This window comes from Salmo salar, chromosome ssa25 (genome assembly GCF_905237065.1).
Source record: "Salmo salar chromosome ssa25, Ssal_v3.1, whole genome shotgun sequence".
Lineage (NCBI taxonomy): Eukaryota > Metazoa > Chordata > Actinopteri > Salmoniformes > Salmonidae > Salmo > Salmo salar.
The window spans coordinates 33,610,968-33,635,990 of NC_059466.1; the positions used below are offsets into that span (position 1 = coordinate 33,610,968).

General features: G+C 47.7%; 1 protein-coding gene across 1 annotated transcript in view; it reads left to right on the forward strand.

Moving 5' to 3' along the window:
• The window catches only part of LOC106586636 (B-cell CLL/lymphoma 9 protein-like), a 34,304-nt gene extending 12,683 nt beyond the window's left edge, over window positions 1-21,621 (forward strand). The window contains 9 exon segments of the mRNA XM_014174133.2: window positions 12,601-13,102; window positions 14,358-14,704; window positions 15,227-15,334; window positions 15,415-15,601; window positions 16,063-16,162; window positions 16,317-18,483; window positions 19,153-19,340; window positions 19,342-19,435; window positions 19,649-21,621. Of these exon segments, the coding sequence (XP_014029608.2) occupies window positions 12,804-13,102; window positions 14,358-14,704; window positions 15,227-15,334; window positions 15,415-15,601; window positions 16,063-16,162; window positions 16,317-18,483; window positions 19,153-19,340; window positions 19,342-19,435; window positions 19,649-20,724 (4,566 nt within the window). The 5' untranslated portion in view covers window positions 12,601-12,803 and the 3' untranslated portion in view covers window positions 20,725-21,621.
• Window positions 21,622-25,023: the final 3,402 nt, after the last annotated feature.

Here is a 25,023-nt window from a genome sequence, read left to right on the forward strand (position 1 = left end):
TACATCAATGAAATCAATTTAGCCTCAAATGAATAATGAAACATGTTCAATTTGGTTTAAATAATGCAAAAACAAAGTGTTGGAGAAGAAAGTAAAAGTGCATTATGTGCCATGTAAGAAAGCTAACGTTTAAGTTCCTTGCTCAGAACATGAGAACATATGAAAGCTGGTGGTTCCTTTTAACATGAGTCTTCAATATTCCAAGGTAAGAAATTTTAGGTTGTAGTTATTATAGGAATTATAGGACTATTTCTCTCTATACGATTTGTATTTCATATACCTTTGACTATTGGATGTTCTTATGGGCACTTTAGTATTGCCAGTGTAACAGTATAGCTTCCGTCCCTCTCCTCGCTCCTACCTGGGCTCGAACCAGGAACACATCGACAACAGCCACCCTCGAAGCAGCGTTACCCACGTAGAGGAAGGGGAACAACTACTCCAAGTCTCAGAGCGAGTGACGTTTGAAACACAATTAGCGCGCATAATCTTGGGAGTTGATAGGCTTGAAGTCAGAAACAGCGCAATGCATTGCGAAGGGCTGCTGGCAAAACGCACGAAAGTGCTATTTTGAATGAACGCTTACGAGCCTGCTGGTGCCTACCACCGCTCAGTCAGACTGCTCTATCAAATCATAGACTTAATTATAACATAATAACACACAGAAACACGAGCCATAGGTCATTAATATGGTTGAATCCGGAAACTATCACGTTTATTCTTTCAGTGAAATACGGAACCGTTCCGTATTTTATCTAACGGGTGGCATCCATAAGTCTAAATGTTCCTGTTACATTGCACAACCTCCAATGTTATGTCATAATTACGTAAAATTCTGGCAAATTAGTTCGCAACGAGCCAGGCGGCCCAAACTGCTGCATATACCCTGACTGTTTGCAAGAGAAGTCACATTTTCCCTAGTTAAAAGAAATTCATGTTAGCAGGCAATATTAACTAAATATGCAGGTTTAAAAAATATATACTTGTTTATTGATTTTAAGAAAGACATTGATGTTTATGGTTAGGTACACGTTGGAGCAATGACTGTCCTTTTTCGCGAATGCGCACCGCATCGATTATATACAAAGCAGGACTGGCTAGATAAACTAGTAATATCATCAACCATGTGTAGTTAACTAGTGTTTATGATTGATTGATTGTTTTTTATAAGATAAGTTTAATGCTAGCTAGCAACTTACCTTGGCTTCTTACTGCATTCGCGTAACAGGCAGGCTCCTCGTGGAGTGCAACGTAAAGCAGGTGGTTAGAGCGTTGGGCTAGTTAATGTAAGGTTGCATCCCCAAGCTGACAAGGTAAAAATCTGTCGTTCTGCACCTGAACAAGGCAGTTAACCCACCGTTCCTAGGCCGTCATTGAAAATAAGAATGTGTTCTTAACTGACTTGCCTAGTTAAATAAAGGTCTAAAAGAAACTTGAAATCGGCCCTAATTAATCGGCCATTCCGATTAATCGGTTGACCTCTAGTGTGTGTGTGTGTGTGTGTGTGTGTGTGTGTGTGTGTGTGTGTGTGGGGGTTCTGTTTGTGTGTGTGTGGGGGTTTCTGTATGTGTGGGGGTTTCTGTTTGTGTGTGGGGGGTTTCTGTATGTGTGGGGGGTTTCTGTATGTGTGTGGGGGTTTCTGTATGTGTGGGGGGTTTCTGTTTGTGTGTGGGGGGTTTCTGTTTGTGTGTGTGGGGGGTTTCTGTATGTGTGGGGGGTTTATGTTTGTGTGTGGGGATTTCTGTATGTGTGGGGGGTTTCTGTATGTGTGTGGGGGTTTCTGTATGTGTGGGGGTTTCTGTTTGTGTGTGGGGTTTCTGTATGTGTGGGGGTTTCTGTATGTGTGTGGGGGTTTCTGTATGTGTGTGGGGGGTTTCTGTTTGTGTGGGGGTTTCTGTTTGTGTGTGGGGGTTTCTGTTTGTGTGTGGGGGGTTTCTGTTTGTGTGTGGGGGTTTCTGTTTGTGTGTGTGGGGGGGGTTTGCTGTGTGTGTGGGGGGTTCTGCTGTGTGTTTGTGTGTGTGGGGGTTTATGATGTGTGTGTGTGTGTGTGGGGGGTTGCTGTGTGTGGGGTGGTGTGTGTGTGTGTGTTTGGGTTCTGCAGTGTGTGTGTGTGTGGTTTCTGCTCTGTGTGTGTGTGTGGTTTCTGCTCTGTGTGTGTGTGTGTGTGGTTTCTGCTCTGTGTGTGTGTGTGTGGTTTCTGCTATGTGTGTGTGTGTGTGTGTGTTTGTGCTGTGTGTGTGTGTGTGTGTGTGTGTGAGTGGTTTCTGCTGTGTGTGTGTGTGTTGTGTGTGTGGGGGTTTCTGCTGTTTGTGTGTGGGGGGGTTATGTTTGTGTGTGTGGGGGGGTTCTGTTTGTGTGTGGGGGGGTTTCTGTTTGTGTGTGGGGGTTTCTGTTTGTGTGTGGGGGGTTTCTGTTTGTGTGTGGGGGGTTTCTGTTTGTGTGTGGGGGGTTTCTGTTTGTGTGTGGGGGGTTTCTGTTTGTGTGTGGGGGTTTCTGTTTGTGTGTGTGTGGGGGGGTTGCTGTGTGTGTGGGGGGTTCTGCTGTGTGTTTGTGTGTGTGGGGGTTTATGATGTGTGTGTGTGTGGGGGGGGGGTTGCTGTGTGGAGGGGTTGCTGTGTGTGGTGTGGTGTGTGTGTGTGTGTGTGTGCGTGTTTGGTTTCTGCAGTGTGTGTGTGTGTGTGTGTGTGTGTGTGTGTGTGTGTGTGTGTGTGTGTGTGTGTGTGTGTTTGTGTGTTTTGTGCTGTGTGTGTGTGTGTGTGTGTGTGTGCGGTTTCTGCTATGTGTGTGTGTGTGTGTGTCTGCTGTGTGTGTGTGTGTGTGTGTGTGTGTGTGTGTTTGGTTTCTGCTGTGTGTGTCTGTGTGTTTGGTTTCACACAGGAGAACACACACACACACACACACACACACACACACACACACACACACACACACACACACACACACACACACACACACAGAGCAGAACACACACACACACACATAGCATAGTTCTGCTGTTTGTGTGTGTGGGGGGTTCTGCTGTATTTGTGTGTGTGTGTGTGTGTGGTGGGGGTTCTGCTGTGTGTGTGTGTGTGTGGGGGGGGTTCTGCTGTTTGTGTGTGGGGGGGTTCTGCTGTGTGTGTTTGTGTGTTTTCTGCTGTGTGTGTGTGTGTGGTTTCTGCTGTGTGTGTGTGTGGGGGGAGGTTTCTGCTGTGTGTGTGTGTGTGTGTTTTTGTTTGTGTGGGTGTATGGTGGGGTTTCTGGTGTGTGTGTGTGTGTGTGTGTGGGGGGGGTTCTGTTGTGTGTGTGGGGGGGTTTCTGGTGTGTGTGTCTGTGTGTGGGGGGTTTCTGCTGTGTGTGTATGTGTGCGTGTATGTGGTTTCTGCTGTGTGTGTGTGTGGGGTTTCTTCTCTGTGTGTGTGTGTGTGTGTGGTTTCTTCTGTGTCTGTGTGGTTTCTGCTGTGTGTGTGGTTTCTGCTGTGTTTTTGTGTGTGTGGTTTCTGCTGTGTGTTTGTGTGTGGTTTCTGCTGTGTGTTTGTGTGTGGTTTCTGCTGTGTGTGTGTGTGGTTTCTGCTGTGTGTTTGTGTGTGTGTGTGGTTTCTGCTGTGTGTGTGTGGTTTCTGCTGTGTGTGTGTGGTTTCTGCTGTGTGTTTGTGTGTGTGTGTGTGGTTTCTGCTGTTTGTGTGTGGTGGCTCCTGTGTGGTTCTTGCTGTGTGTTTGGTGGCTCCTGCATGTGCGTTCTGTGACAGCAGTGTCAGCAAGAGGCCCAATTAGTGTCTCGTTAGTGTGTGATTGTAGGGAGAGGGTGATTGACAGGTCCTGCTGTGTGTGTGTTGGCGTGTGTATGCGCACTATGCAGCTCTAGTGAAAGACTTATGTAAGTATAACTAGCTACACCAAGGAAAGTGAAGAGAGTGAGTTTAGCTATTCTAGTGCTCAGCCAACACTGCACGATTGGAAAGGACTCAATACATTAGGTTCCCTTTCAATCAGTCACTCGGTATAACGTACTATGGGGAGTCAACGACCAATCGTATTTACCTGAAAACTGGTATCACACCCAATGAATGCCGAGCCTGCCTTCAGAAGCTCTGCATTCCTGGCAATAATACCGTGGCTCGCATTTATTTCCTCAATTCTTCGCTCTTCGGCTCGCCTGAAGGAAGAACGTGTCACGCAATTTACAAACTTTTCAAGTACACGACAACTATGAGATTCGGCCCAGACTTAGGGTCTTAGTGAGAGGAGAGTACTCGTCCCCCTAGATGTTGCGAGTTTGGGGTCTTGGTATCTGTTTTGGAATGGGATTGTCTAAGGCCGGGAGAAAGCAGCAGCGGTGGTCGGAGTTGTATTGGGCTGTCAACCAAGCCGAGTGAGGCTCATTATGGTTTCACTGGCAGTGTTCAGAGTCCAGTTTCTGCGGATGGTATACTATCCCTGGTTGGGTCTGGTGGGTTTTCAGAGTGTGAATCGGATGGCATCCATACGGGGGAGCCTAAAGCCCCGCCCTTGGATTCGGCGGGGGAGAGTGAACCATTGGTGGCTAATGCTCCATTTGATGGAGCTGTGTTGTAGGGCAGCAGATCACCTGGGGGTGGATTTGCCTTCTCCAAAAGCAGTGGAGTTCCTCCAGGTTTGGGGAAAGGTGTTTACCTCCTGTCATTGCTGTGCGAGTTAGCCTCCAGAGGCTAACAAGGGGGCTAATCCTAGCATGGTGCTTCCGAATAAACAGTGCCGGTTCTCCATGCATCAGCTGGACAAGTGTGGCGGCCCGGTTGTTGAATGTGGTCACAATGCTGCAGAGGTATCATATTGATTTGCTGCAGAAGCTGAATAGGACCGTGGAGTTGGGGAAGCCGGCTTCAGAGCTTCTTGGCGAAATCTGTGCTACAGCTCTTTCTCGCTGTACTATCCTGAGTGTGGGGGAAAGTATGGGGTCGACGGTGGTGGCTCAGCGCCACCTCTGGTTGACGTTGTCCCAGATTCCTGAGAGGGACAGGCGTATGTATTTGGATGAGCCAGTTTTGTCAACAAGGTTATTTTGGCTCGGCTATGGAGTCCTTACAGGCTTGTTTCGAGGATAAACAAAAACAGGACGCAACTCTACGGGTCCTTTTCCCATGAAAATCCTTTGCCGGGGTGGCTCGGCTGTTCTTAAGGCATGATGGAAAGGGTCCAGGCCAGAGGTGCGTTGCCAGAGGGAGGCTTCAAGTTTGGTTTTTGACTGTCTTGGTGCATCTTGGCAGCAGTGTATGTCTTGGTACAGATGCCGTGCTGGGTCGAAGAAGAGCGTGGTGAAAGCAGATTCTTCTGCGGCATGGTTTCTGGGTCTCGTTCAGGACTCTGTTTCTGGTTCTGTCTGGCATGGTTTCAGCTGGGGCAATCATGCCTTTTCTCTTGTGCCTGCGGTTATTGGGTCAGCATTCAGCACCGTAGTACCCTCCAAGCACATCATTAAGCTGGAGGCCCTTTGTCTCAACCCCGCCCTGTGCAATTGGGTCCTGGACTTCCTGAAGGGACACCCCCAGGTGGTGAAGGTAGGAAAAAACACCTCCACTTCGCTGATCCTCAACACTGGGGCCCCACAAGGGTGCGTGCTCAGCCCCCTGCTGTACTCCCTGTTCACCCATGACTGCATGGCCATGCACGCCTCCAACTCAATCATCAAGTTTGCAGATGACACAACAGTAGTAGGCTTGATTACCAACAACAATGAGACAGCCTATAGGGAGGAGGTGAGGGCACTCAGTTTGGTGTCAGGAAAACAACTTCCTGAAACAGCAGAGGGAGCACCCCCTATCCACATCGACGGGACAGCAGTGGAGAAGGTGGAACATTTTTTAAGTTCCTCGGCATAGACATCACGGACAAACTGAAATGGTCCACCAGCACAGACAGTGTGCTGAAGAAGGCGCAACAGCGCCTCTTCAACCTAGGAGGCTTGTCACGTAAAACCCTCAAACTTTTACAGATGCACAATTGAGAGCATCCTGTCAGGCTGCATCACCGCCTGGTATGGCAACTGCACCGCACATAACCACAGGGCTCTCCAGAGTGTGGTGCAGTCTGCACAGCTCATCACCGGGGGAAAACTATCTGCCCTACAGGACACTTACAGCACACAACATCACAGGAAGGCCAAAAAAGGTCAAGGACAGCAACCACCCGAGCCACTGCCTGTTCACCCCGCTACCATCACGAAGGCGAGGTCTGTACAGGTGCATCAAAGCTGGAACCAAGAGACTGAAAAACAGCTTCTATCTCAAGGCCATCAGACTGTTAAACAGCCATCACTAACACAGAGAGGCTGCTGCCTACAGACTTGAAATCATTGGCCACTTTAATAAATGGATCACTAGTCACTTTAATAATGCCACTTTAAAAATGTTTACATATCTTGCATTACTCATCTTATGTATATACTCTGTTTTATACCATCTATTGCATCTTGCCTATGCCGCTCTGTCATTGCTCATCCATATATTTATATGTATATATTCTTATTCCATTCCTTTACATAGATTTGTGTGTATTAGGTAGTTGTTGTGGAATTGTTAGATTACTTGCTAGATACTGCTGCACTGTCGGAAGTAGCAGATCAAGCATTTCGCTACACTCGCAATAACATCAGTTTACCATGTGTATGCGACCAATAAAATATATTTTTTAATTTAACCTTTTTAACCAGGCAAGTCCGTTAAGAACAAATTCTTATATACAATGACGGCCTACCCTGGCCAAACCCGGACGACGCTGGGCCAATTGTGCGCCACCGTATGGGTCTCCCAATCACAGCCAGATGTGATACAGCCTGGATTTAATGGCCTCTGATAGCTGGGGTGCCTCTGGGGCTTCTGTTACTGCGTCTGGACGTATCCCGTCCCTCCATCGGTTGTTTGAGGTATTCCCGTCATGCCTAAGGACGTTGACTCCTTGGAGGGACCCGTGACTGCTGTTGCAGGGGGTTCTCATGGGCCGGGTAGTGCGCCGCAGGGTGATCACGACAGTATCATCCTTAGGATGGGGAGCGTTGTTTTCAAGTTTTTTGTATTTTATTATATGTTACGTGCACAAGTACAGTGAAATGCCTTTCTTGCAAGTTTCAAACCCAATAATGCGGTAATGAATATCAATGTAGTACAAAAAATAACAAGGTAGAACAAAAACAAACAACAAATAGAAATAAGAACACTAGAAGTAAGAAGCTATATACAGGGTCAGTTCCAGTACCATATTAACCTCTTTAGGGTAGGGGGCAGTATTTGCACGGCCGGATAAAAAACGTACCCGATTTAATCTGGTTATTACTACTGCCCAGAAACTAGAATATGCATATAATTATTGGCTTTGGATAGAAAACACCCTAAAGTTTCTAAAACTGTTTGAATGGTGTCTGTGAGTATAACAGAACTCATATGGCAGGCAAAAACCTGAGAAGATTCCTTACAGGAAGTGGCCTGTCTGACCATTTCTTGGGCTTCTATACTCTCTTTATTGAAAACAGAGGATCTCTACTTTCCATGCGGGCGGGGGGGTGCACCCCTTGGTGGTTTCCCAGATATGAGACCGGTTCAGCAGGGCCGACGTAGATCTTTACACATCGCAAGAAAACATGCTTTGTCTGTTCTTCTCAATGAGGGATCTGGGTGCTCCGTCGGGAAAAGGCGTGCCTGAAAGGCGTGCGTTGGTTGAGATGTGTGTTCAAGCCTATGGCACTGATATGGGACCTGGCTTTGGTCATGGGTGCTCTGTGTGAACATCCGTTTGAATCATTGGAGTCTGTGGATCTGAAGGTTCTTTCCTACAAGACTTCCCTGCTCATGGCTTTGGTGTCATCCAAGTGCGTTGGAGCTCTCCATCCGCTATCAGTACACCCTTCCTGTTTGGAGTTCACAACTGGCAACTCCAAAGTCCTAATGCAGCATTTGCTCCAAAGGTTATGCCTATGTCTTACAGGACCCCTGGCTTTCGAGTTGTTCCCTTTCTCACCACCTCTGTTTGTTTTCAATGAACAACGTTGGTTGCATGGTCTGTGTCCGTTGTGCACTTTATGCATATATATGGAAAGGACAAGGATATCTGCGTTTGTGACCAGCTTTTTGTCTGTTTGCTAGTCCAGCTCGGCGTAGGGCGCTTTCTAAGCAGTGTCTTATTGGATTGTGGAGGTTCGGAAAGTATTCAGACCCCTTGTCATTTTCCAAGTTTTGTTACGTTACAGCATAAATCTAAAATTGATTAAATAACAAACAAATCCTCATCAATCTCCACACTACCCCATAATGACAAATCAAAAACGGTTTATTAGACATTTTTGCAAATGTATTAAAAAGAAACATAAATACCTTATTTAGATAAGTATTCAGACCCTTTGCTGTGAGACTGGAAGTTGAGCTCCGGTGCATCCTGTTTCCATTGATCATCCTTGAGATGTTTCTACAACTTGATTGGAGTCCACCTGTGGTAAATTCAATTGATTGGACATGATTTGGAAAGGCACACACCTGTCTATATAAGGTCCCACCGTTGACAGTGCATGTCAGAGCAAAAAGCAAGCCATGATGTCGAAGGAATTGTCAGTAGAGCTAGAGTTTATGGTTAGGTACACGTTGGAGCAATGACAGTCCTTTTTCGCGAATGCGCACCACATCGATTATATGCAACGCAGGACAGGCTAGATAAACTAGTAATATCATCAACCATGTGTAGTAAACTAGTGATTATGATTGATTGATTTTTTTTTTATAAGATAAGTTTAATGCTAGCTAGCAACTTACCTTGGCTTCTTACTGCATTCGCGTAACAGGCAGGCTCCTCGTGGAGTGCAATGTAAAGCAGGTGGTTAGAGCGTTGGACTAGTTAACCGTAAGGTTGCAAGATTGAATCCCTGAGCTGACAAGGTAAAAATCTGTCGTTCTGCCCCTGAACAAGGCAGTTAACCCACCGTTCCTAGGCCGTCATTGAAAATAAGAATGTGTTCTTAACTGACTTGTCTAGTTAAATAAAGGTGTAAAAAAAGAAAAGAAAAAAAAGAATTGGTGTCCAAAAATACTGATTACCGATTTGTTATGAAAACTTGAAATCGGCCCTAATTAATCGGCCATTCCGATTAATCGGCCGACCGCTAGTCAGAAGTTTACATACGCTAAGTTGACTGTGCCTTTACACAGCTTAGAAAATTCCATAAAATTATGTCATGGCTTTAGAAGCTTCTGATAGGCTAATTGACATCATTTGAGTCAATTGGAGGTGTACCTGTGGATGTATTTCAAGGCCTACCTTCAAACTCAGTGCCTCTTTGCTTGACATCATGGGAAAATCAAAAGAAATCAGCCAAGACCTCAGATTTTAGACCTCCACAAGTCTGGTTCATCTTTGGGAGCAATTTCCAAACGCCTGAAGGTACCACCTTCATCTGTACAAACAATAGTATGCAAGTATAAACACCATGGGACCACGCAGCCATCATACCGAAAGGAGACGCGTTCTGTCTCCTAGAGATGAACGTACTTTGGTGCGAAAAGTGCAAATCAATCCCAGAACAACAGCAAAGGACCTTGTGAAGATGCTAGAGGAAATGGGTAGAAAAGTAGCTATATCCACAGTAAAATGAGACCTATATAAACATAACCTGAATGGCCGCTCAGCAAGGAAGAAGACACTGCTCCAAAACCACCATAAAAAAGCCAGACTACGGTTTGCAACTGCACATGGGGACAAAGATCGTACTTTTTGAAGAAATGTCCTCTGATGAAACAAAAATGTAACTGTTTGCCCATAATGACCATCGTTATGTTTGGAGGAAAAAGGGGGAGGCTTGCAAGCATAAGAACACCATCCCAACCGTGAAGCACGGGGGTGGCAGCATCATGTTGTGGGGGTGCTTTGCTGCAGGAGGGACTGGTGCACTTCACAAAATAGATGGCATCATGAGGAAGTACAATTATGTGGATATATTGAAGCAAAATCTCCAGACATCAGTCAGGAAGTTAAAGCTTGGTCGCAAATGGGTCTTCCAAATGGACAATGACCCCAAGCATACTTCCAAAGTTGTGGCAAAATGGCTTAAGGACAGCAAAGTAAAGGTATTGGAGTGGCCATCACAAAGCCCTGACCTCAATCCCATAGAAAATTTGTTGGCAGAACTGAAAAATCGTGTGCGAGCAAGGAGGCCTACAAACCTGACTCAGTTACACCAGCTCTGTCAGGAGGAATGGGCCAAAATTCCCCCAACTTATTGAGTGTATGTAAACTTCTGACCCACTGGGAATGTGATGAAAGAAATAAAAGCTGAAAAATTATTTTCTTTACTATTATTCTGACATTTCACATTCTTGAAATAAAGTGGTGATCCTAACTGACCAAAGACTGAATTTTTACAAGGATTAAATGTCAGGAATTGTGAAAAACTGAGTTTAAATGTACTTGGCTAAGTTGTATACTTCCGACTTCAAGATGGGCTGTTTGTAATAGGTGAATTGTTCTTTGTGAGTTCAGCCGTACACACGGTTGTCTGACCAACATAGTGCAAATTAAATGCTGAAAGTAGTAGCCTAGTTATTCATGCATGCAAACAAAAATACTGAATAGCAGTTTGGCTTTGAATACACAGTAGTAGGCCTAGTAAACAAAATATCAGATCGATTAAAGGCATGACACAATCTATATTTAGGCTAGTTCCATTAACAGTAAACAAACACAGTAATTAAAAGGCCAATGGAGATCCAACTAAACCAAACAACGTACGTTTTTGGACAGAACCTGCGGCTAGGGTAGGATTCTAGGCTAACCTGGGCTGGCTCAGATCCTCTATTCCAAGATCATTAGGAACAGTCAGTCGGAGGTTGAGCCATTATCCTGGCGGCACTTGTGGAAGGGTGGGTAGGCTCTGCACACGGAGCTAGCTGAGCTCGGCAGCATCATGGCACGTAGTGGAAAAGTACCCAATTGTCATACTTGAGTAAAAGTAAAGATACCAGTAAAATACTACTTGAGTAAAAGGCTAAAAGTATTTGGTTTTAAATATACTTAAATATCAAAAGTAAATGTAATTGCAAAAATATACTTAAGTATGAAGTTAGTGTAAATCATTTCAAATTCCTTATATTAAGCAAATAAAATGGCACCATTTTCTTGTTTTTTAAATGTACAAATAGCCAGGGGCACACTCCAACACTCAGACATCATTTACAAACAAAGCAACTGTGTTTAGTGGGTCCGCCAGATCAGATTCCGTGAGGATGACCAGGGATCTTGATAAGTGCGTGAATTGGACCTGTCCTGCTAAGCATTAATAATGTTTCACCCAACAGTACATTTGTTTCTTTAGGAATGTAGTGAACTAAATATAAAGTACAGATACCAAAATAAAATGACTTAACTAGTACTTTAAAGTGTTTTTACTTAAGTACTTTATAACACTGATCATCGCTGCTGGGCTTGGTGGCAGCCTCGGTGGTTTGATGTTTCTGCTCATCGCTCTCTTTCTCCAATTTCTGATATCCATCATGGCAGATTAACTGGTTCGAGCTAGCTAAGGCTAATAACACTAACAGTTTTTACAGCTAGCTAAGGCTAATAACACTAACAGTTTTTACAGCTAGCTAAGGCTAATAACACTAACAGTTTTTACAGCTAGCTAAGGCTAATAACCCTAACACTTTTTACAGCTCGCTAAGACGCTAACTAAACTCTGTAGTTGTGGGGTGCGAGGCAGAGTTGAGCAAGCAGCTTCAACGGTAGACTTGACCCCACCCTTATAAATCAAAATAAAATATTACAGGCGGCGTATGACGTTTTTCACTTAGCCTACCACAGAGATGACTATCATTTTTCCCTGCTTTTATGGAAACCCAAAGGAGTCATACCTAACCGCCCAATGGCTTTCCATAGGCCCCCTACACACCGCTGTGCACCCTCTCCATTGTGCTGACAGTCACTCTGTCACTCAAAAGCCAACCTGTCATTCAATAGTTCTAACTTTTTTGCTTTTTATTATATAGGGACATGCAACTAAAACTGGGGGGTGGGGCTCAACCTAGTAGAGACTGGTTTGACCCTGGTTACACACTGACTCGCGTGTGCAAGCCTGTACAGTAGTGTTTATAGTTAGCCCGTGTAGGAGCAGCTAGCAGTGTGTTGGTCTGTTCCAGTCCCAGCATCGCTCGCTCGCTCTCTCAATCTCTCTCTTGCTCCCTCTCACTCTTTCTCCCCCCTTCAGGAGATCTCTGGAGCCGGTTACAGTATTTGAGTGTTTTTGGAGGAGTTCCTAAATATTTGCAGGATGACAGTATGATTTGACTGTGCTGCTCACTGCCCATTCTCATGTCATTACCAGAGGGGCAGAAAGCACACACTGCTGCAACATAGAGAACACACACACACACACAGTATAAGAACTTGTATGGACTCGTCAGTAGGAATCCAGTCATATTCTGTTGGTTTCTGAAGTCAACCACATTCAGGGACTCCCACCACTTCTACCAGAGAGGATGATACACAACGGAATTCTTTACAAACATGTTAGAACCAATGACCATGAGACATCAATAAGTTGTTGTAAAGGTGTTCTCACATTTCTCTAACATTTCTGTCTAATGATTATCTTCTGTTTTCTCTCCACAGAGTGCCCAAGGGCTGTGAGAGCCCCTTGGGGATACTTCAGGCACAAACACACTCTCTTCCTCATACAGAAGCACTCTCTCTCTCTCACACACACACACACACACACACACACACACACACACACACACACACACACACACACACACACACACACACACACACACACACACACACACTTATTAAAACAAACACACACACAGAGCATGTTGGAGGTCCAGGAGGAGAGGCCTGCCGCGGCAGGAGGGACGGCAGCGACACATTTCAGCAAGAAAGAGCGAGGGAAGAAAGAACGAGAGGAGGCCAAGGACGGCCGGGGGAATCTTGGGAATATCGGGAACAGTGCTCCGGGTTCGGGTGGCCGAGGGAACGGCAGAGGGAAAGCCCCTCACACACACACAGGCAGCCCCCACCAGCTCATCACCCCACCCTGCTCTGTGGTGCTGGGAGCCCCCTCCATTCATCACAACAGACTGAAGAACTCCCCATCCACCAACACACAGAGGTGAGGGAGAGCAAGTGTACTGTGTGTGTATAGTGGTGGTGGGGGTGGGGGGGGGGGGGGGGGGGTGGTAGTAATGTGTGTCCTTGAGTCAGGGAGTACACTGTGTTTGAATGTTCTTTCTACTGACTCATGTTTCTGGAGCCGCTGGAAACCAGCTTCTGCCCTGCCAAACCCCTGCCAGTCTTCTCTTTCTCTCTCATATCTCTCCTGTCTCTCTCTCCGCTCTCTCTCTCCTCTCTGGCTGAATGTGTCTGTCATTTAGGGTGTGGTATAGTCATCTCTGCCAGTTCCTGTTCTCCTGAACTGTACTTTACTCATGGCCTTTCAGAAGCAGACGCCCTGCTCTGCCTCTCCTCTTGGGATCAGAGCCAAATATAAGAGTCTGGCTGGGATTATTCCTACAGCAGTATTGGCCAGTGAGAAAAGTGTGTTTCCCTTCCCTCTGTCTGCACCTATACTCTAACTGTACAGCACAGTGGTTAGTAGCTATAATGATGGATCATGGTAGGCTGGGGGATTTCCCACAGCGTAAATCCTGGACACAGTAGGCCCACTGTTTTAGTCGGTTCATATTCGGGCACCTCCATACAAACAGAGCTGCTGAATGAGTGAGTGAGTGTGTGTCTGCATGCACATTTGTATGTGTGTGAATGTGTGTGATTTTAACTATTTTGTCAGTCTCTCCTCCCGGCAGTGGAAAGAGGGGAGTGAGGGGAGATTGGGAGGGGTTGATGGGACAAGAGGTCAGTCTGGTCACTCCAAGCCAGCCGTCTGACTCTCTGGCCTCTTACAGCTGAGCCTCCCCTAGTCAGGAGTCTGTTTACTGGGCACACGTTAACTCTAGCCCCAGGCTTCGGCCTGTTCCCTCTGTGTCCCTGGTAGCATTTGTGTCATGGTGGGGAAGTAAGAGGACAAAGAGACTGTGGGAGCAACACCTGTTGTGACACACACACAGTCTTGTACAACTAACCTTGTGGGGACACAATTCAGTCCCATTCAAAATCCTATTTACCCTAACCTTAACCCGAAAACCAACCCTAGCTCCTAAACCTAATTCTAACCTTAACCCTAAACCCCCTAGAAATAGCATTTGACCTTGTCGTTACTAACAAAATGTCCCCAGTTGGTACATTTTTTGTTTACTATTTTTCTGGGCACTTCTGGTCACCACAAGTATAGTTAAATATGTCGACACACACACACACCAAGACTATGTCGTTGATAAGCACTTCTTCCCTCTCCCTACCTCTCTCAGTCCTAAACCCAAGCCAGAGGTAATGGTGCGCTCCCCTCCAGTCATGTCCCCCTCCGGTGGCGCCGCCCAGATGGACTCCAAACTTCCCAATCAGAGCAAACCAGGAAGTGCCGGCAGCCAATCACAGGCCTCGCCATGCGACCCCAAGACAGTGGGTGGTAAGGGCTCCCAGCAGGGCGGCATGTCAGGGGTGGGTCCAGGAGGTATGGGGGGTCTGAAGAACGGCCAGGGCCTGAACTCTGGGGGACAGGGGACAAAGGTCAAGGTGAAGAGGGAGAGGAGCACCTCAGTGGAGTCCTACAACGAGCAGCAGCCAGGCACAGCCACGCCCACCAGCGACGACAAGGGTGAGTAGAACACTGCAGTCTAAATAGTGGTCAAATATGTCAAGTGGTGTTAAGTAATGTACTTTTTACAAATCCTAACCTACCTTACACTTTCTAAGCTTCCATTTCCATGAAACTACAGTGCTTACATCTTGCCTCTGACACAATAGCTGCTGAAGTTCGTGGGCATGTTACGTGTCCATGTTGTCTGTGTGAACATGTGGTGTTGTGGCTGTAGAAACATCAGCAGGCCCCTGAAAGTGTGTCATTATGGTCACACACTGACTTGATATGCTGCTGTCTCTCTCCTCTCCTCCTGGGAGTCTGGTGGACAGGACTGCGCTCTGATAAAGGAGGGGGAGGGAGAGTGTTTGTGTATTATTGATAGAGAGCTCAGCTGTAACTGTATAAGTACATGCGGCACACACGGTTGCACACTGATTGTGTGTGTGTGTGTGTGTGTGTGTGTGTGTGTGTGTGTGTGTGTGTGTGTGTGTGTGTGTGTGTGTGTGTGTGTGTGTGTGTGTGTGTGTGTGCGTACAGACAGTAACAGGGTGAAGAGGATGTGTGTGGCTGAGAGGAGGCAGCCCTACAGTGGAGCTGACTGGTGTTCTGGAGGAGAGAGTGATGAGGACGACAAAGGATTCTTCAGTGAGTGTCTGTCCTTCCATCATCCCCATTTCCACCTGCTACTGTAAACTACAGTAACATGATCCTCTGTCCCTGCCCAGACTGTAACTCCAGTGACGTGAAGCCCCAGGACTCCAACTCCCATCCTCCCCCCAACGCCGGACTCAGCCGCTCCTCCACACCCTCCCACAATGCACTAGGAGGCCAGGGCGCAGCGTCGGAGTCGGCGGGTGGTCAGAAGGCTGGGTCTAAAGTGGTTTACGTCTTCACTACAGAGATGGCCAACAAGTAAGGGAGATCGCAGGGAGACCATGTTAATGGTCCTAATTACTGATTGAGCTGTGGTAATTGTAGTTGCCGTGTGTGACGTGTTCCCTCAGCAAACTCAGTGTTCCACACACCAGGTTATTCTGAGCTTGGTTTGGATAGACCACACACACCTGAGAAAGGTGTGGAGATATCAAATCCAGAAATCTAGCTCTCCTCCTAACATGTGAAAGCCTGCAGCTATGCTTTGTTTTCAGTGTGCTTGCCTGAAAGTGTGTTCTTGTTTCAGTTGTCTCCGATTAACACTGTCCTCTGTACGGAATAGGGGAGGAAAGTTGTGGATGTAATGTGGAAGATGTGTGTGAAACTGTTTGTTTAGTCTGTCGACCTCGGCATTTCCTTCATGCCCTCTGCTAACACTGCCCTCATTCTGCTGCCACAGACACAGACACAAATGTGACTGTCTGGTCTCTGTTCCTCAGGGCTGCTGATGCTGTTCTAACAGGCCACTCAGAAAACATCATCAACTTCCACATGAGAAACATCTCCAACAGCAAGGACAAGATCCCTCTCCCACCCCTGGTAAGAACGCGCACACACTGCCATGATGTGATGACTAGACATGTAACTTGGCACACAGTCAGCTTTGATAAATACTTGATTTACAAACCCTCATTTACTCAAACCTCATTTCTTATCCCCCTGCCTTTATCGCTTTTTCCTTTCTCTGTTTTAGAACGATCTGGCAGGACCCCTCCGAGGCGACTCCAAGCCCTCCCAGCAGTCCTCATCTCATTCCTCAGACAAGAACCACCAGACAGGGTCTAAACCTGGCCTGACTGATCAAGCGCCACCCCAGCCCCCTCCCCAGGGGGTAAAGCCTGGTTCACTCACCCAGGATGGGGCCTCCTCAGCAGACATGGACCCCAAGAACCTCCATGGCAGCAGCCCTGGTAATACCATGGGTCCAGGTGACCAGACCCCTGGGTGCCAGCCCCAGTCTGAGCAGGGCATGCCTCCTCTGAACCCCTCTCAGCCTGGTGAAGGAGGAGGGCTGGGGCCCATAGGGATGGGTCAGCCTGGTCTGACCCCCCAGCAGCAACAGCAGCAACTGGCCCAGGAGCTTCTCAACATGGAGGCTAACACAGAGGGCCTGTCCCAGGAACAGCTGGAGCACCGCCAGCGCTCCCTCCAGACCCTGCGAGACATCCAGCGCATGCTCTTCCCTGATGACCGCGATGCCCCACCGCCACCCGGTCCTATTGGGGGACTCCCCCAGTCCCACGACGGCATGCCCGATGGGGGGCCCAGGAGGTCGGAGCAGGGCCCTCTCCAGGCCATGATGGCCCAATCCCAGAGCCTAGGTCCACCAGGGGGTTCCGGAGGGTCCCGACCCCAGGGAACCCCATTTGGCCCCCCACATGGTCACCCCAGAGACATGCCCCCTTTCCCAGATGAGCTGGGGCACATGATGGGTCCTGGAGGGTGTGGGGACGGAGATCACATGACCCCGGAGCAGGTGGCCTGGCTGAAGCTGCAGCAGGAGTTCTATGAGGAAAAGAAGAGAAAACAGGAAATGCATCATCGCCCACTTCCTCCCGACATGATGATACACCCCCACGGGCCGCGCGGCATGATGCGTGGGCCCCCACCACCCTACCAGATGGGCCCCGGAGAGGTGTGGGTTCCAGGGGGGCCGGGAGGGCCACCAGAGCACTATCACGATCGCATGGTCATGGGCCCCAGAGGGATGCCTCCTCACATGCAGAGGATGCCTGGGTTCCCCCAGGGTATGATGAACCCTGACATGGATGGAGCAACCAGGCCCGGGATGGGCTGGCCTGAAGACATGCCGCCGAGGATGGGGGACGGCCGGGGGTTCCCAGGAGGGCCAGGGGGTATGTTCGGAGGTCCAGGGGTGCGGGGAGAGCGCTTCCCCAACCCCCAGTCAGTCCAGGAGGCCATGTTTCACCAGGGCATGGGGGGCGACAAGGGACCGGGCCTTCCTCCGCAGATGATGATGGAGATGCAGAGGATGATGGGACACCAAAGAGGCGGCATGGAGCCAGGCAACGGGGGCGGGATGATGTTTCCCAGGATGCCCGGCGAGGGCCCCATGAGCCCCTCTTCCAGACTGGCTGTGATGGGGAGCCGGGACATGGGCCCTGAGTTTGGCATGGGCCCCCATGGGAACCCCCAACTACGAGAGGGGCCTATGAACATGAGCCCAGACGAGATGATGAGAATGAGAGGGCATCCAATGGACAACATGGGGCCCCAGGGAAGGCAGATGCACTTCACAGACCAGCCCCAGCCAGGGGACTTCCCCATGGGACCCGCACGGCCCTTCGCTGGTGGTCCTGGCAGTATGAGGGGCCCTCATGGCGAGCAGGCCTATGCTGGCCCGGAGCACAGGACCACCCCTACGGGGGGCAATGGCCGCCTCAACCACCACCCGCCCTCCGCCGGACCCCCCCAGGGCCAGAGGGGACGTAAGCCTGCAGAGCTGATCATCCAGCCAGGAGGGGGCAGCTCACCCAGTATTAACCCCCTCAAGTCCCCTCCTTTGAGGCAGGTACAGTCCCCCATGATGGGCTCTCCCTCTGGGAACCTCAAGTCTCCCCAGACCCCCTCCCAGCTGGCTGGTATGCTCTCCGGCCCTCCGGGACCCAATGGCCCCCCTAACACTGCCAACTCGGCTCCCATGAAGTCTCCTCACTCTATGATGGGGTCTGCTGGTGCCTCCCCTGTAAATATGCGGTCCCCGTCCCTCCCCAACCCTTCTCCAGGGTGGGCCTCTTCCCCAAAACCCCCCATGCCCAGCCCAGGAATCCCCCAGCAGCAAGGAGGTAAAACCCCCCTCAGTATGACCTCACCGAACATGATGGGAAATATGGAGCAAGGTACAGTACTTTTCTGGATTTCTCTTCCTTCTCCCTCCACTGCTCTCTTCTCGCTCTCACTTCTTTCTCTTCCTTCTCTCTCCACTGCTCTCTTTTCGCTCTCACATCTTTCTCTTACCTGCTGTGATAAATAACATTACTAATGTTGAGTTCAAGACAGAGATAATATTCATTTTGAGAGTTTTTTTTATACTTACTACCTGATGGAGATGCATGATTGGGTGAAGATGACATCATGTCTTGAATAGAGGGCTGTTTTGTAACGTCCCTCCTCCTGCAGTCTGTTGTCCAGGCAGTCTAAACAGACCTCTGTTGTATTTCTGGGAGTACAGGCTAGAATTTGTCTCCATCAGCTTAAAATCAAATCATTTATAAGTCAATAAGTCAATTGAAAGCATCATTCTCATCCATGTAAACACATTTTCCCTAAGCAGAAAACATTTTCCCATTTCAGGTAAATTGCTCCCCCTTGTGGTCATGTAACTTCATTGTATCTAAATTAATTCAGGTCATTATTTACAATTGACATGTATTGTATGTCAACCTGAAATGTGTTTGACACATTGTCCCTTCTTTCAAATTAACCAGGGTAAACCAGGATATTTTCTGCTACTTAATGAATAGGACTCATGTAAAGAGTTTACTTTCATATCTCTCACCTCTCCACAGGTGGTAATGGCCCCCTCTCGGCCCCCCCCTCGTCAGGAGCCCAGTCTGGCTCCATGCCCCTCCAGGGGGGTCCAGGCAGCGCCCCGACCGGCAGCCCTTACTCCCTACCCCCCGAACCTACGCTATCCCAGAACCCCCTCTCCATCATGATGTCACGCATGTCCAAGTTCGCCATGCCCAGCTCCACCCCCCCTCTACCATGACGCCATCAAGACCGTGGCGAGCTCAGACGACGACTCGCCCCCTGCGCGCTCCCCGAACCTGCCCTCCATGAACAACAACGGTGAGTGGACGGAGACTTGCTTAGATGTCATGTTATACCACATTCAAATATCTTGTAAATAAATAAGTATTTTGAGATTTAATTTATGTATTTTGTAACACTTTTTCTTAGAGCTTTGACTTTATGGTTTGCTCGACTTGATTGAAGAGGAATTAAATTATAACATGCTGTCTGTGCACTAATGTCCCTCTCTCTCTCTGTGGCCCTCTGTAGGTATGGGAATGAACCACCACCAAGGTCCTCCTCGTATGATGGGCCCCGGCTCCTCTGGCCCCATGCCTGTCCTCAGTCCCCTGGGTATGACCCCCATGGGCTCACAGCCCCTCTCCCACGGCATGCCCCAGCAGATGCCCTCCCCAAACCCCCCCAGCATGGGCCCTGGCCCGGGCATGATGCCTCATGGCATGATGATGCATCCCAACCCCCAGGACCAAGGCATGGGCAACCCCCAGATGATGCCCCAGGGGCGCATGGGCTACCCCCACCGAGGGCAGGGCTACCCCCTCCCCCAGTCCCCTTCCCAGCAGGGCGCCTACTCCCCCCACAACGGCCCTGGGCCCCAGGGCTTCCCAGGACACCCCATGGGCTTCCAGGGAGAAGGGGGTCCCATGGGGGGTCGGATGGGGAACATGCCTCCTGGAGGTGGAAGCGACGGAGGTAGGCCCAACAACCCTGGAGGACCACAGTTCAACATGCACGGAGAGTTTAGTGATGCAGACCTGCATGAGGTGATGCGAACCGGAGCGTCCGGTATGCCAGAGTTTGACCTGTCCAGGATCATCCCATCAGAAAAGCCCAGCCAGACGCTGTCCTACTTCCCTAGGGGAGGAGGAGATGGCCCCGGTCCAGGGGGGAAACCTCCACACATGCAGGGAATGATGCAGGGGATGATGGGGGAGGGCCCCCCAAGGATGGGCATGCCCATGCAGGGGCTGGGGGGGATGCCCGGGGGGCCGGGGGGCACTATGGGCCCCCAGGATATGCCCATGGGAAACCCTTCCCATAATCCTATGCGGCCACATGGGCCCCCAGGGTTCATGGGTCAGGGCATGATGGGACCTCAACACCGGATGATGTCACAGGGGGGTCCAGCGGGCATGATGCAGGGAAAAGAGAGGGGGGTACTCTACAACCACCCTGGGCCTGGGGGGTCGCCCAACATGATGATGTCTCTGCAAGGCATGGGTGTGTCCCCCCAGCAGACGACGATGATGATGATGGGGGGGCAGATGAGGCCGCGTAGCATGGACATGGACATGGGGTTCAGCCCAGGGCCCGGAATGTTCTAACACACAACTCATAGAACCTTGGACCTGGAATGTTGTGAGCTCATATACAGAATGTGGATGGAATGTGTCACAGCAGATAAGAGAGAGATGGATTAAAACATAGAAAGTAAGGAATGACAGACAGAGATTGGTACTCTGGCGTGAAACATGTATGGGAGAGGAGTGATGCCGTTAATGGCTTGTGGGGTCTACATAGCCCAGTACTTGTCTTTTGCCACAAGCATTTCATTTGGTCCCTTCAGAAATGTCTGAATGTATGGTATGGGATTGTTGTGCTTCAATGTCACAATTAAACTTCCTCAAGTGTTTTTTTTGTGTTAAATCTCTGACTGAGGTTTGAGTGTCGAAGAGGAATGAGATAAACCACCTTGGAGGATTGTACAGCTAGCTAGCTGTATATCAACTTTTTCAAATCAGTAAAAAAATCAACAACGGATTTTCCCAGCAAAGGATAAGGAACAAAAAAATGGAATAAAAAGACTTTGTGAAATAAAATCGTATTTTGTGAAGATTAATGGAATTCTATCTTCTCTAGCTCCATTGTTTTGACTATTTCTGTCCTGTGTGTGTGTGTGTGTGTGTGTGTGTGTGTGTGTGTGTGTGTGTGTGTGTGTGTGTGTGTGTGTGTGTGTGTGTGTGTGTGTGTGTGTGTGTGTACGAGCCTGCGACGGTGTGTGTTTTGTGTTGTAAGTATGTATAGGGATTCTATCAGTGACCTCTAAGCTCTCTTACCCACCTTTTCATTGGGGGAGGGACGCCACTCTAAAGAACAGTACTGTTTACCATTGGTGGGATATTTTCTTTTTTGTCTTTTAATTTCCTTTAAATCCATTGTATAACAAACCAAACTATGACCTCATAGAGATAATGGTATTATTAAAAAAGCACAAACATTGATAAACTGTAGTGTCTTCTTTCTCCCATTTCAACTCTTCTACCTGACAGTTTGTGTGCGTCGTTTCTGATTCCTGTTGCTGTTTGGTCTTCTGTTGACTGGGATTTCATTCCCACAGCATTAATCTGATAGAAGATTAACTGAGTGGGACCAGACATAACAGGTGAGCTAGGGCTCTATTCTTTTCTGGTATATGTCAGCGCAATAGGAAATTGCTTTTAAATTTCAAGCACTCTATAGTGCTGGTCTTCGGCGACACATATTGAATCGAGCCAGTGTTTCAAGAAGCCAGACGCCAACCAGAGTTCTTCCTGGCCATGCTTCTAACCACCAAATGACACTCACAAACTAAAATGTGTATACATTGTACAATAAATTGGTAAGTCAGACTCATATCGCATTCATTTGTGTGTGTGTGTATATATATATATACATACAGTTGAAGTCGGAAGTTTACATACACCTTAGCCAAATACATTTACACTCTGTTTTACACAATTCCTGACATTTAATCCTAGTAATAATTCTCTGTCTTAGGTCAGTTAGGATCACCACTTTATTTTAAGAATGTGAAATGTCAGAATAATAGTAAAGAGAATGATTTATTTCAGCTTTTGTTTCTTTCATCACATTCCCAGTGGGTCAGAAGTTTACATTCACTCAATTAGTATTTGGTAGCATTGCCTTTAAATTGTTTAACTTGGGTCAAACGTTTCGGGTAGCCTTCCACAAGCTTCCCACAATAAGTTGGGTGAATTTTGGCCCATTAATCCTGACAGGGCTGGTGTAACGGAGTCAGGTTTGTAGGCCTCCTTGCTCACACACGCTTTTTCAGTTCTGCCCACAAATTTTCTATGGGATTGAGGTCAGGGCTTTGTGATGGCCACTCCAATACCTTGACCCTGTTGTCCTTAAGCCATTTTGCCACAACTTTGGAAGTATGCTTGGGGTCATTGTCCATTTGGAAGACCCATTTGTGACCAAGCTTTAACTTTCTGACTGATGTCTTGAGATGTTGCTTCAATATATTCACATAATTTTCCTCCCTCATGATGCCATCTATTTTGTGAAGTGCACCAGCTCCTCTTGCAGCAAAGCACCCCCACAACATGATGCTGCCACCTCCGTGCTTCACGGTTGGGAAGGTGTTCTTCGGCTTGCAAGCCTCCCCTTTTCCTCCAAACATAACGATGGTCATTATCGCCAAACAGTTACTTTTTTGTTTCATCAGACCAGAGGACATTTCTCCAAAAAGTACGATCTTTGTCCCCATGTGCAGTTGCAAACCGTTGTTTGGCTTTTTAATTTTTTTTATGGCGGTTCTGGAGCAGTGTCTTCTTCCTTGTTGAGCGGCCTTTCAGGTTATGTCGATATAGGACTCGTTTTACTGTGGATATAGATACTTTTGTACCGGTTTCCTCCAGCATCTTCACAAGGTCCTTTGCTGTTGTTCTGGGATTGATTTGCACTTTTCGCACCAAGGTACGTTCATCTCTAGAAGACAGAATGCGTCTCCTTCCTGAGCGGTATGATGGCTGCGTGGTCCTATGGTGTTTATACTTGCGTACTATTGTTTGTACAGATGAACGTGGTACCTTCAGGCGTTTGTAAATTGCTCCCAAGGATGAACTAGACTTGTGGAGGTCTACAACTGTTTTTCTGAGGTCTTGGCTGATATCTTTTGATTTTCCAATGATGTCAAGCAGAGGCACTGAGTTTGAAGGTAGGCCTTGAAATACATCCACAGGTACACCTCCAATTGACTCAAATTATGTCAATTAGCCTATCAGAAACTTCTAAAGCCGTGACATCGTTTTCTGGAATCTTCCAAGCTGTTTAAAGGCACAGTCAACTTAGTCTATGTAAACTTCTGACCCACTGGAATTGTGATACAGTGAATTATAAGTGAAATAATCTGTCTGTAAACAATTGTTGGAAAAATTACTTGTGTCATGCACAAAGTAGATGTCCTAACCGACTTGCCAAACCTATAGTTTGTTAACAAGAAATTTGTGGAGTGGTTGTTAAATGAGTTTTAATGACTCCAACCTAAGTGTATGTAAACTTCCGACTTCAACTGTATACAGTGTCAGTCACGTCTTTGGTCATGTTCACATTGGTCAAACAAAATCACCCGTATTATTGGCTGACAATCGAGCCTACCGCAATGCAACCAAAGACGGTTGATAAATTATGTTCCACTCAGGCCGTTTACCATTGAAAAAAAATTGGCCTGGTCTGCTTAATAGTGGGGTGGCTCTCCCATAGGCACTAATGGATTAGCAGCTGGGTCTGGTCATCTTAGTTGACTATATAGATGGGTTGGTTGTTAAAGAAGGATCTTTAAGCCTTGAGACAATTGAGACATGGATTTTATGTGTGCCATTCAGAGAGTGAATGGGCAAGACAAGAAATGTAAATGCCTTTGAACAGGGTATGGTAGTAGGTGCCAGGCACAACGGTTTATGTCAAAGAACTGCCGCGCTGCTGTATTTTTCACGCTCAACAGTTTCCTGTGTGTATTCAGAATGGTCTACCACCCAAAGGACATCCAGCCAACTTGACACAACTGTGGGAAGCATAGGAGTAAAAATGGGCCAGCATTCCTGTGGAACGCTTTAGACACCTTGTAGAGTCCATTAGGAAGTTGTTCCTAATATTTGGTATACTCAGTGTATATACCTGTTTAAATAGGTCCCCTTGGATCTACACATGTGCTTTGAGTTGCATGGCTCTAGTTGAAGTGCAAAGAAGCCCCTTGTGCACATCCTCATGACAACAAGCACCTTCATATGATCAGACAAAATCACATTTCCATGTTTTTCCATTACTAATGGAAATCTCTCCCCCAAAGGGATGTCTGTATTTGTTTTTCATTTTCCTCCCATCTCCTGTATTCAGAGAGTGACCTTTCACTGGCATGCAGGGATATGAAACCAAAACAAGGGAGGGCTTTTCACTTCAAATGGATGTGAGATCAGAAACAGTTGTAGACCTACAGCACATAATGGCTTCCAATGTCTTGGTATCCAACAGGGATAGACAAACCGTGGCAAAGCATTGGAAAATGGAACTGAAATGAAGCCACAATGTACCATGCTAACTTGCCTACAACAAGGCTTGTTTTGTTGGATAGGTCTAAGTGACTGGCTTGTAGTAATGAACACTGACCTTGCCTTTCTGTAAGCCTTTTATTCATCAGGGGCTGATGGTGAGATATCATCTTAATGATCAGCGTGAAAAGGAACAACTGTAAAATGGTGGCAAACAGAACAGATCCAGAATGCAATTCAGCAATTCATCATTGCTCCACTCCATTGAGCCTGACACAATGTGAAGCCACTGGTCTAGCTACAGTGGGGGAGAGAGCAGTAATGATGCACTCACACACACACACACACACA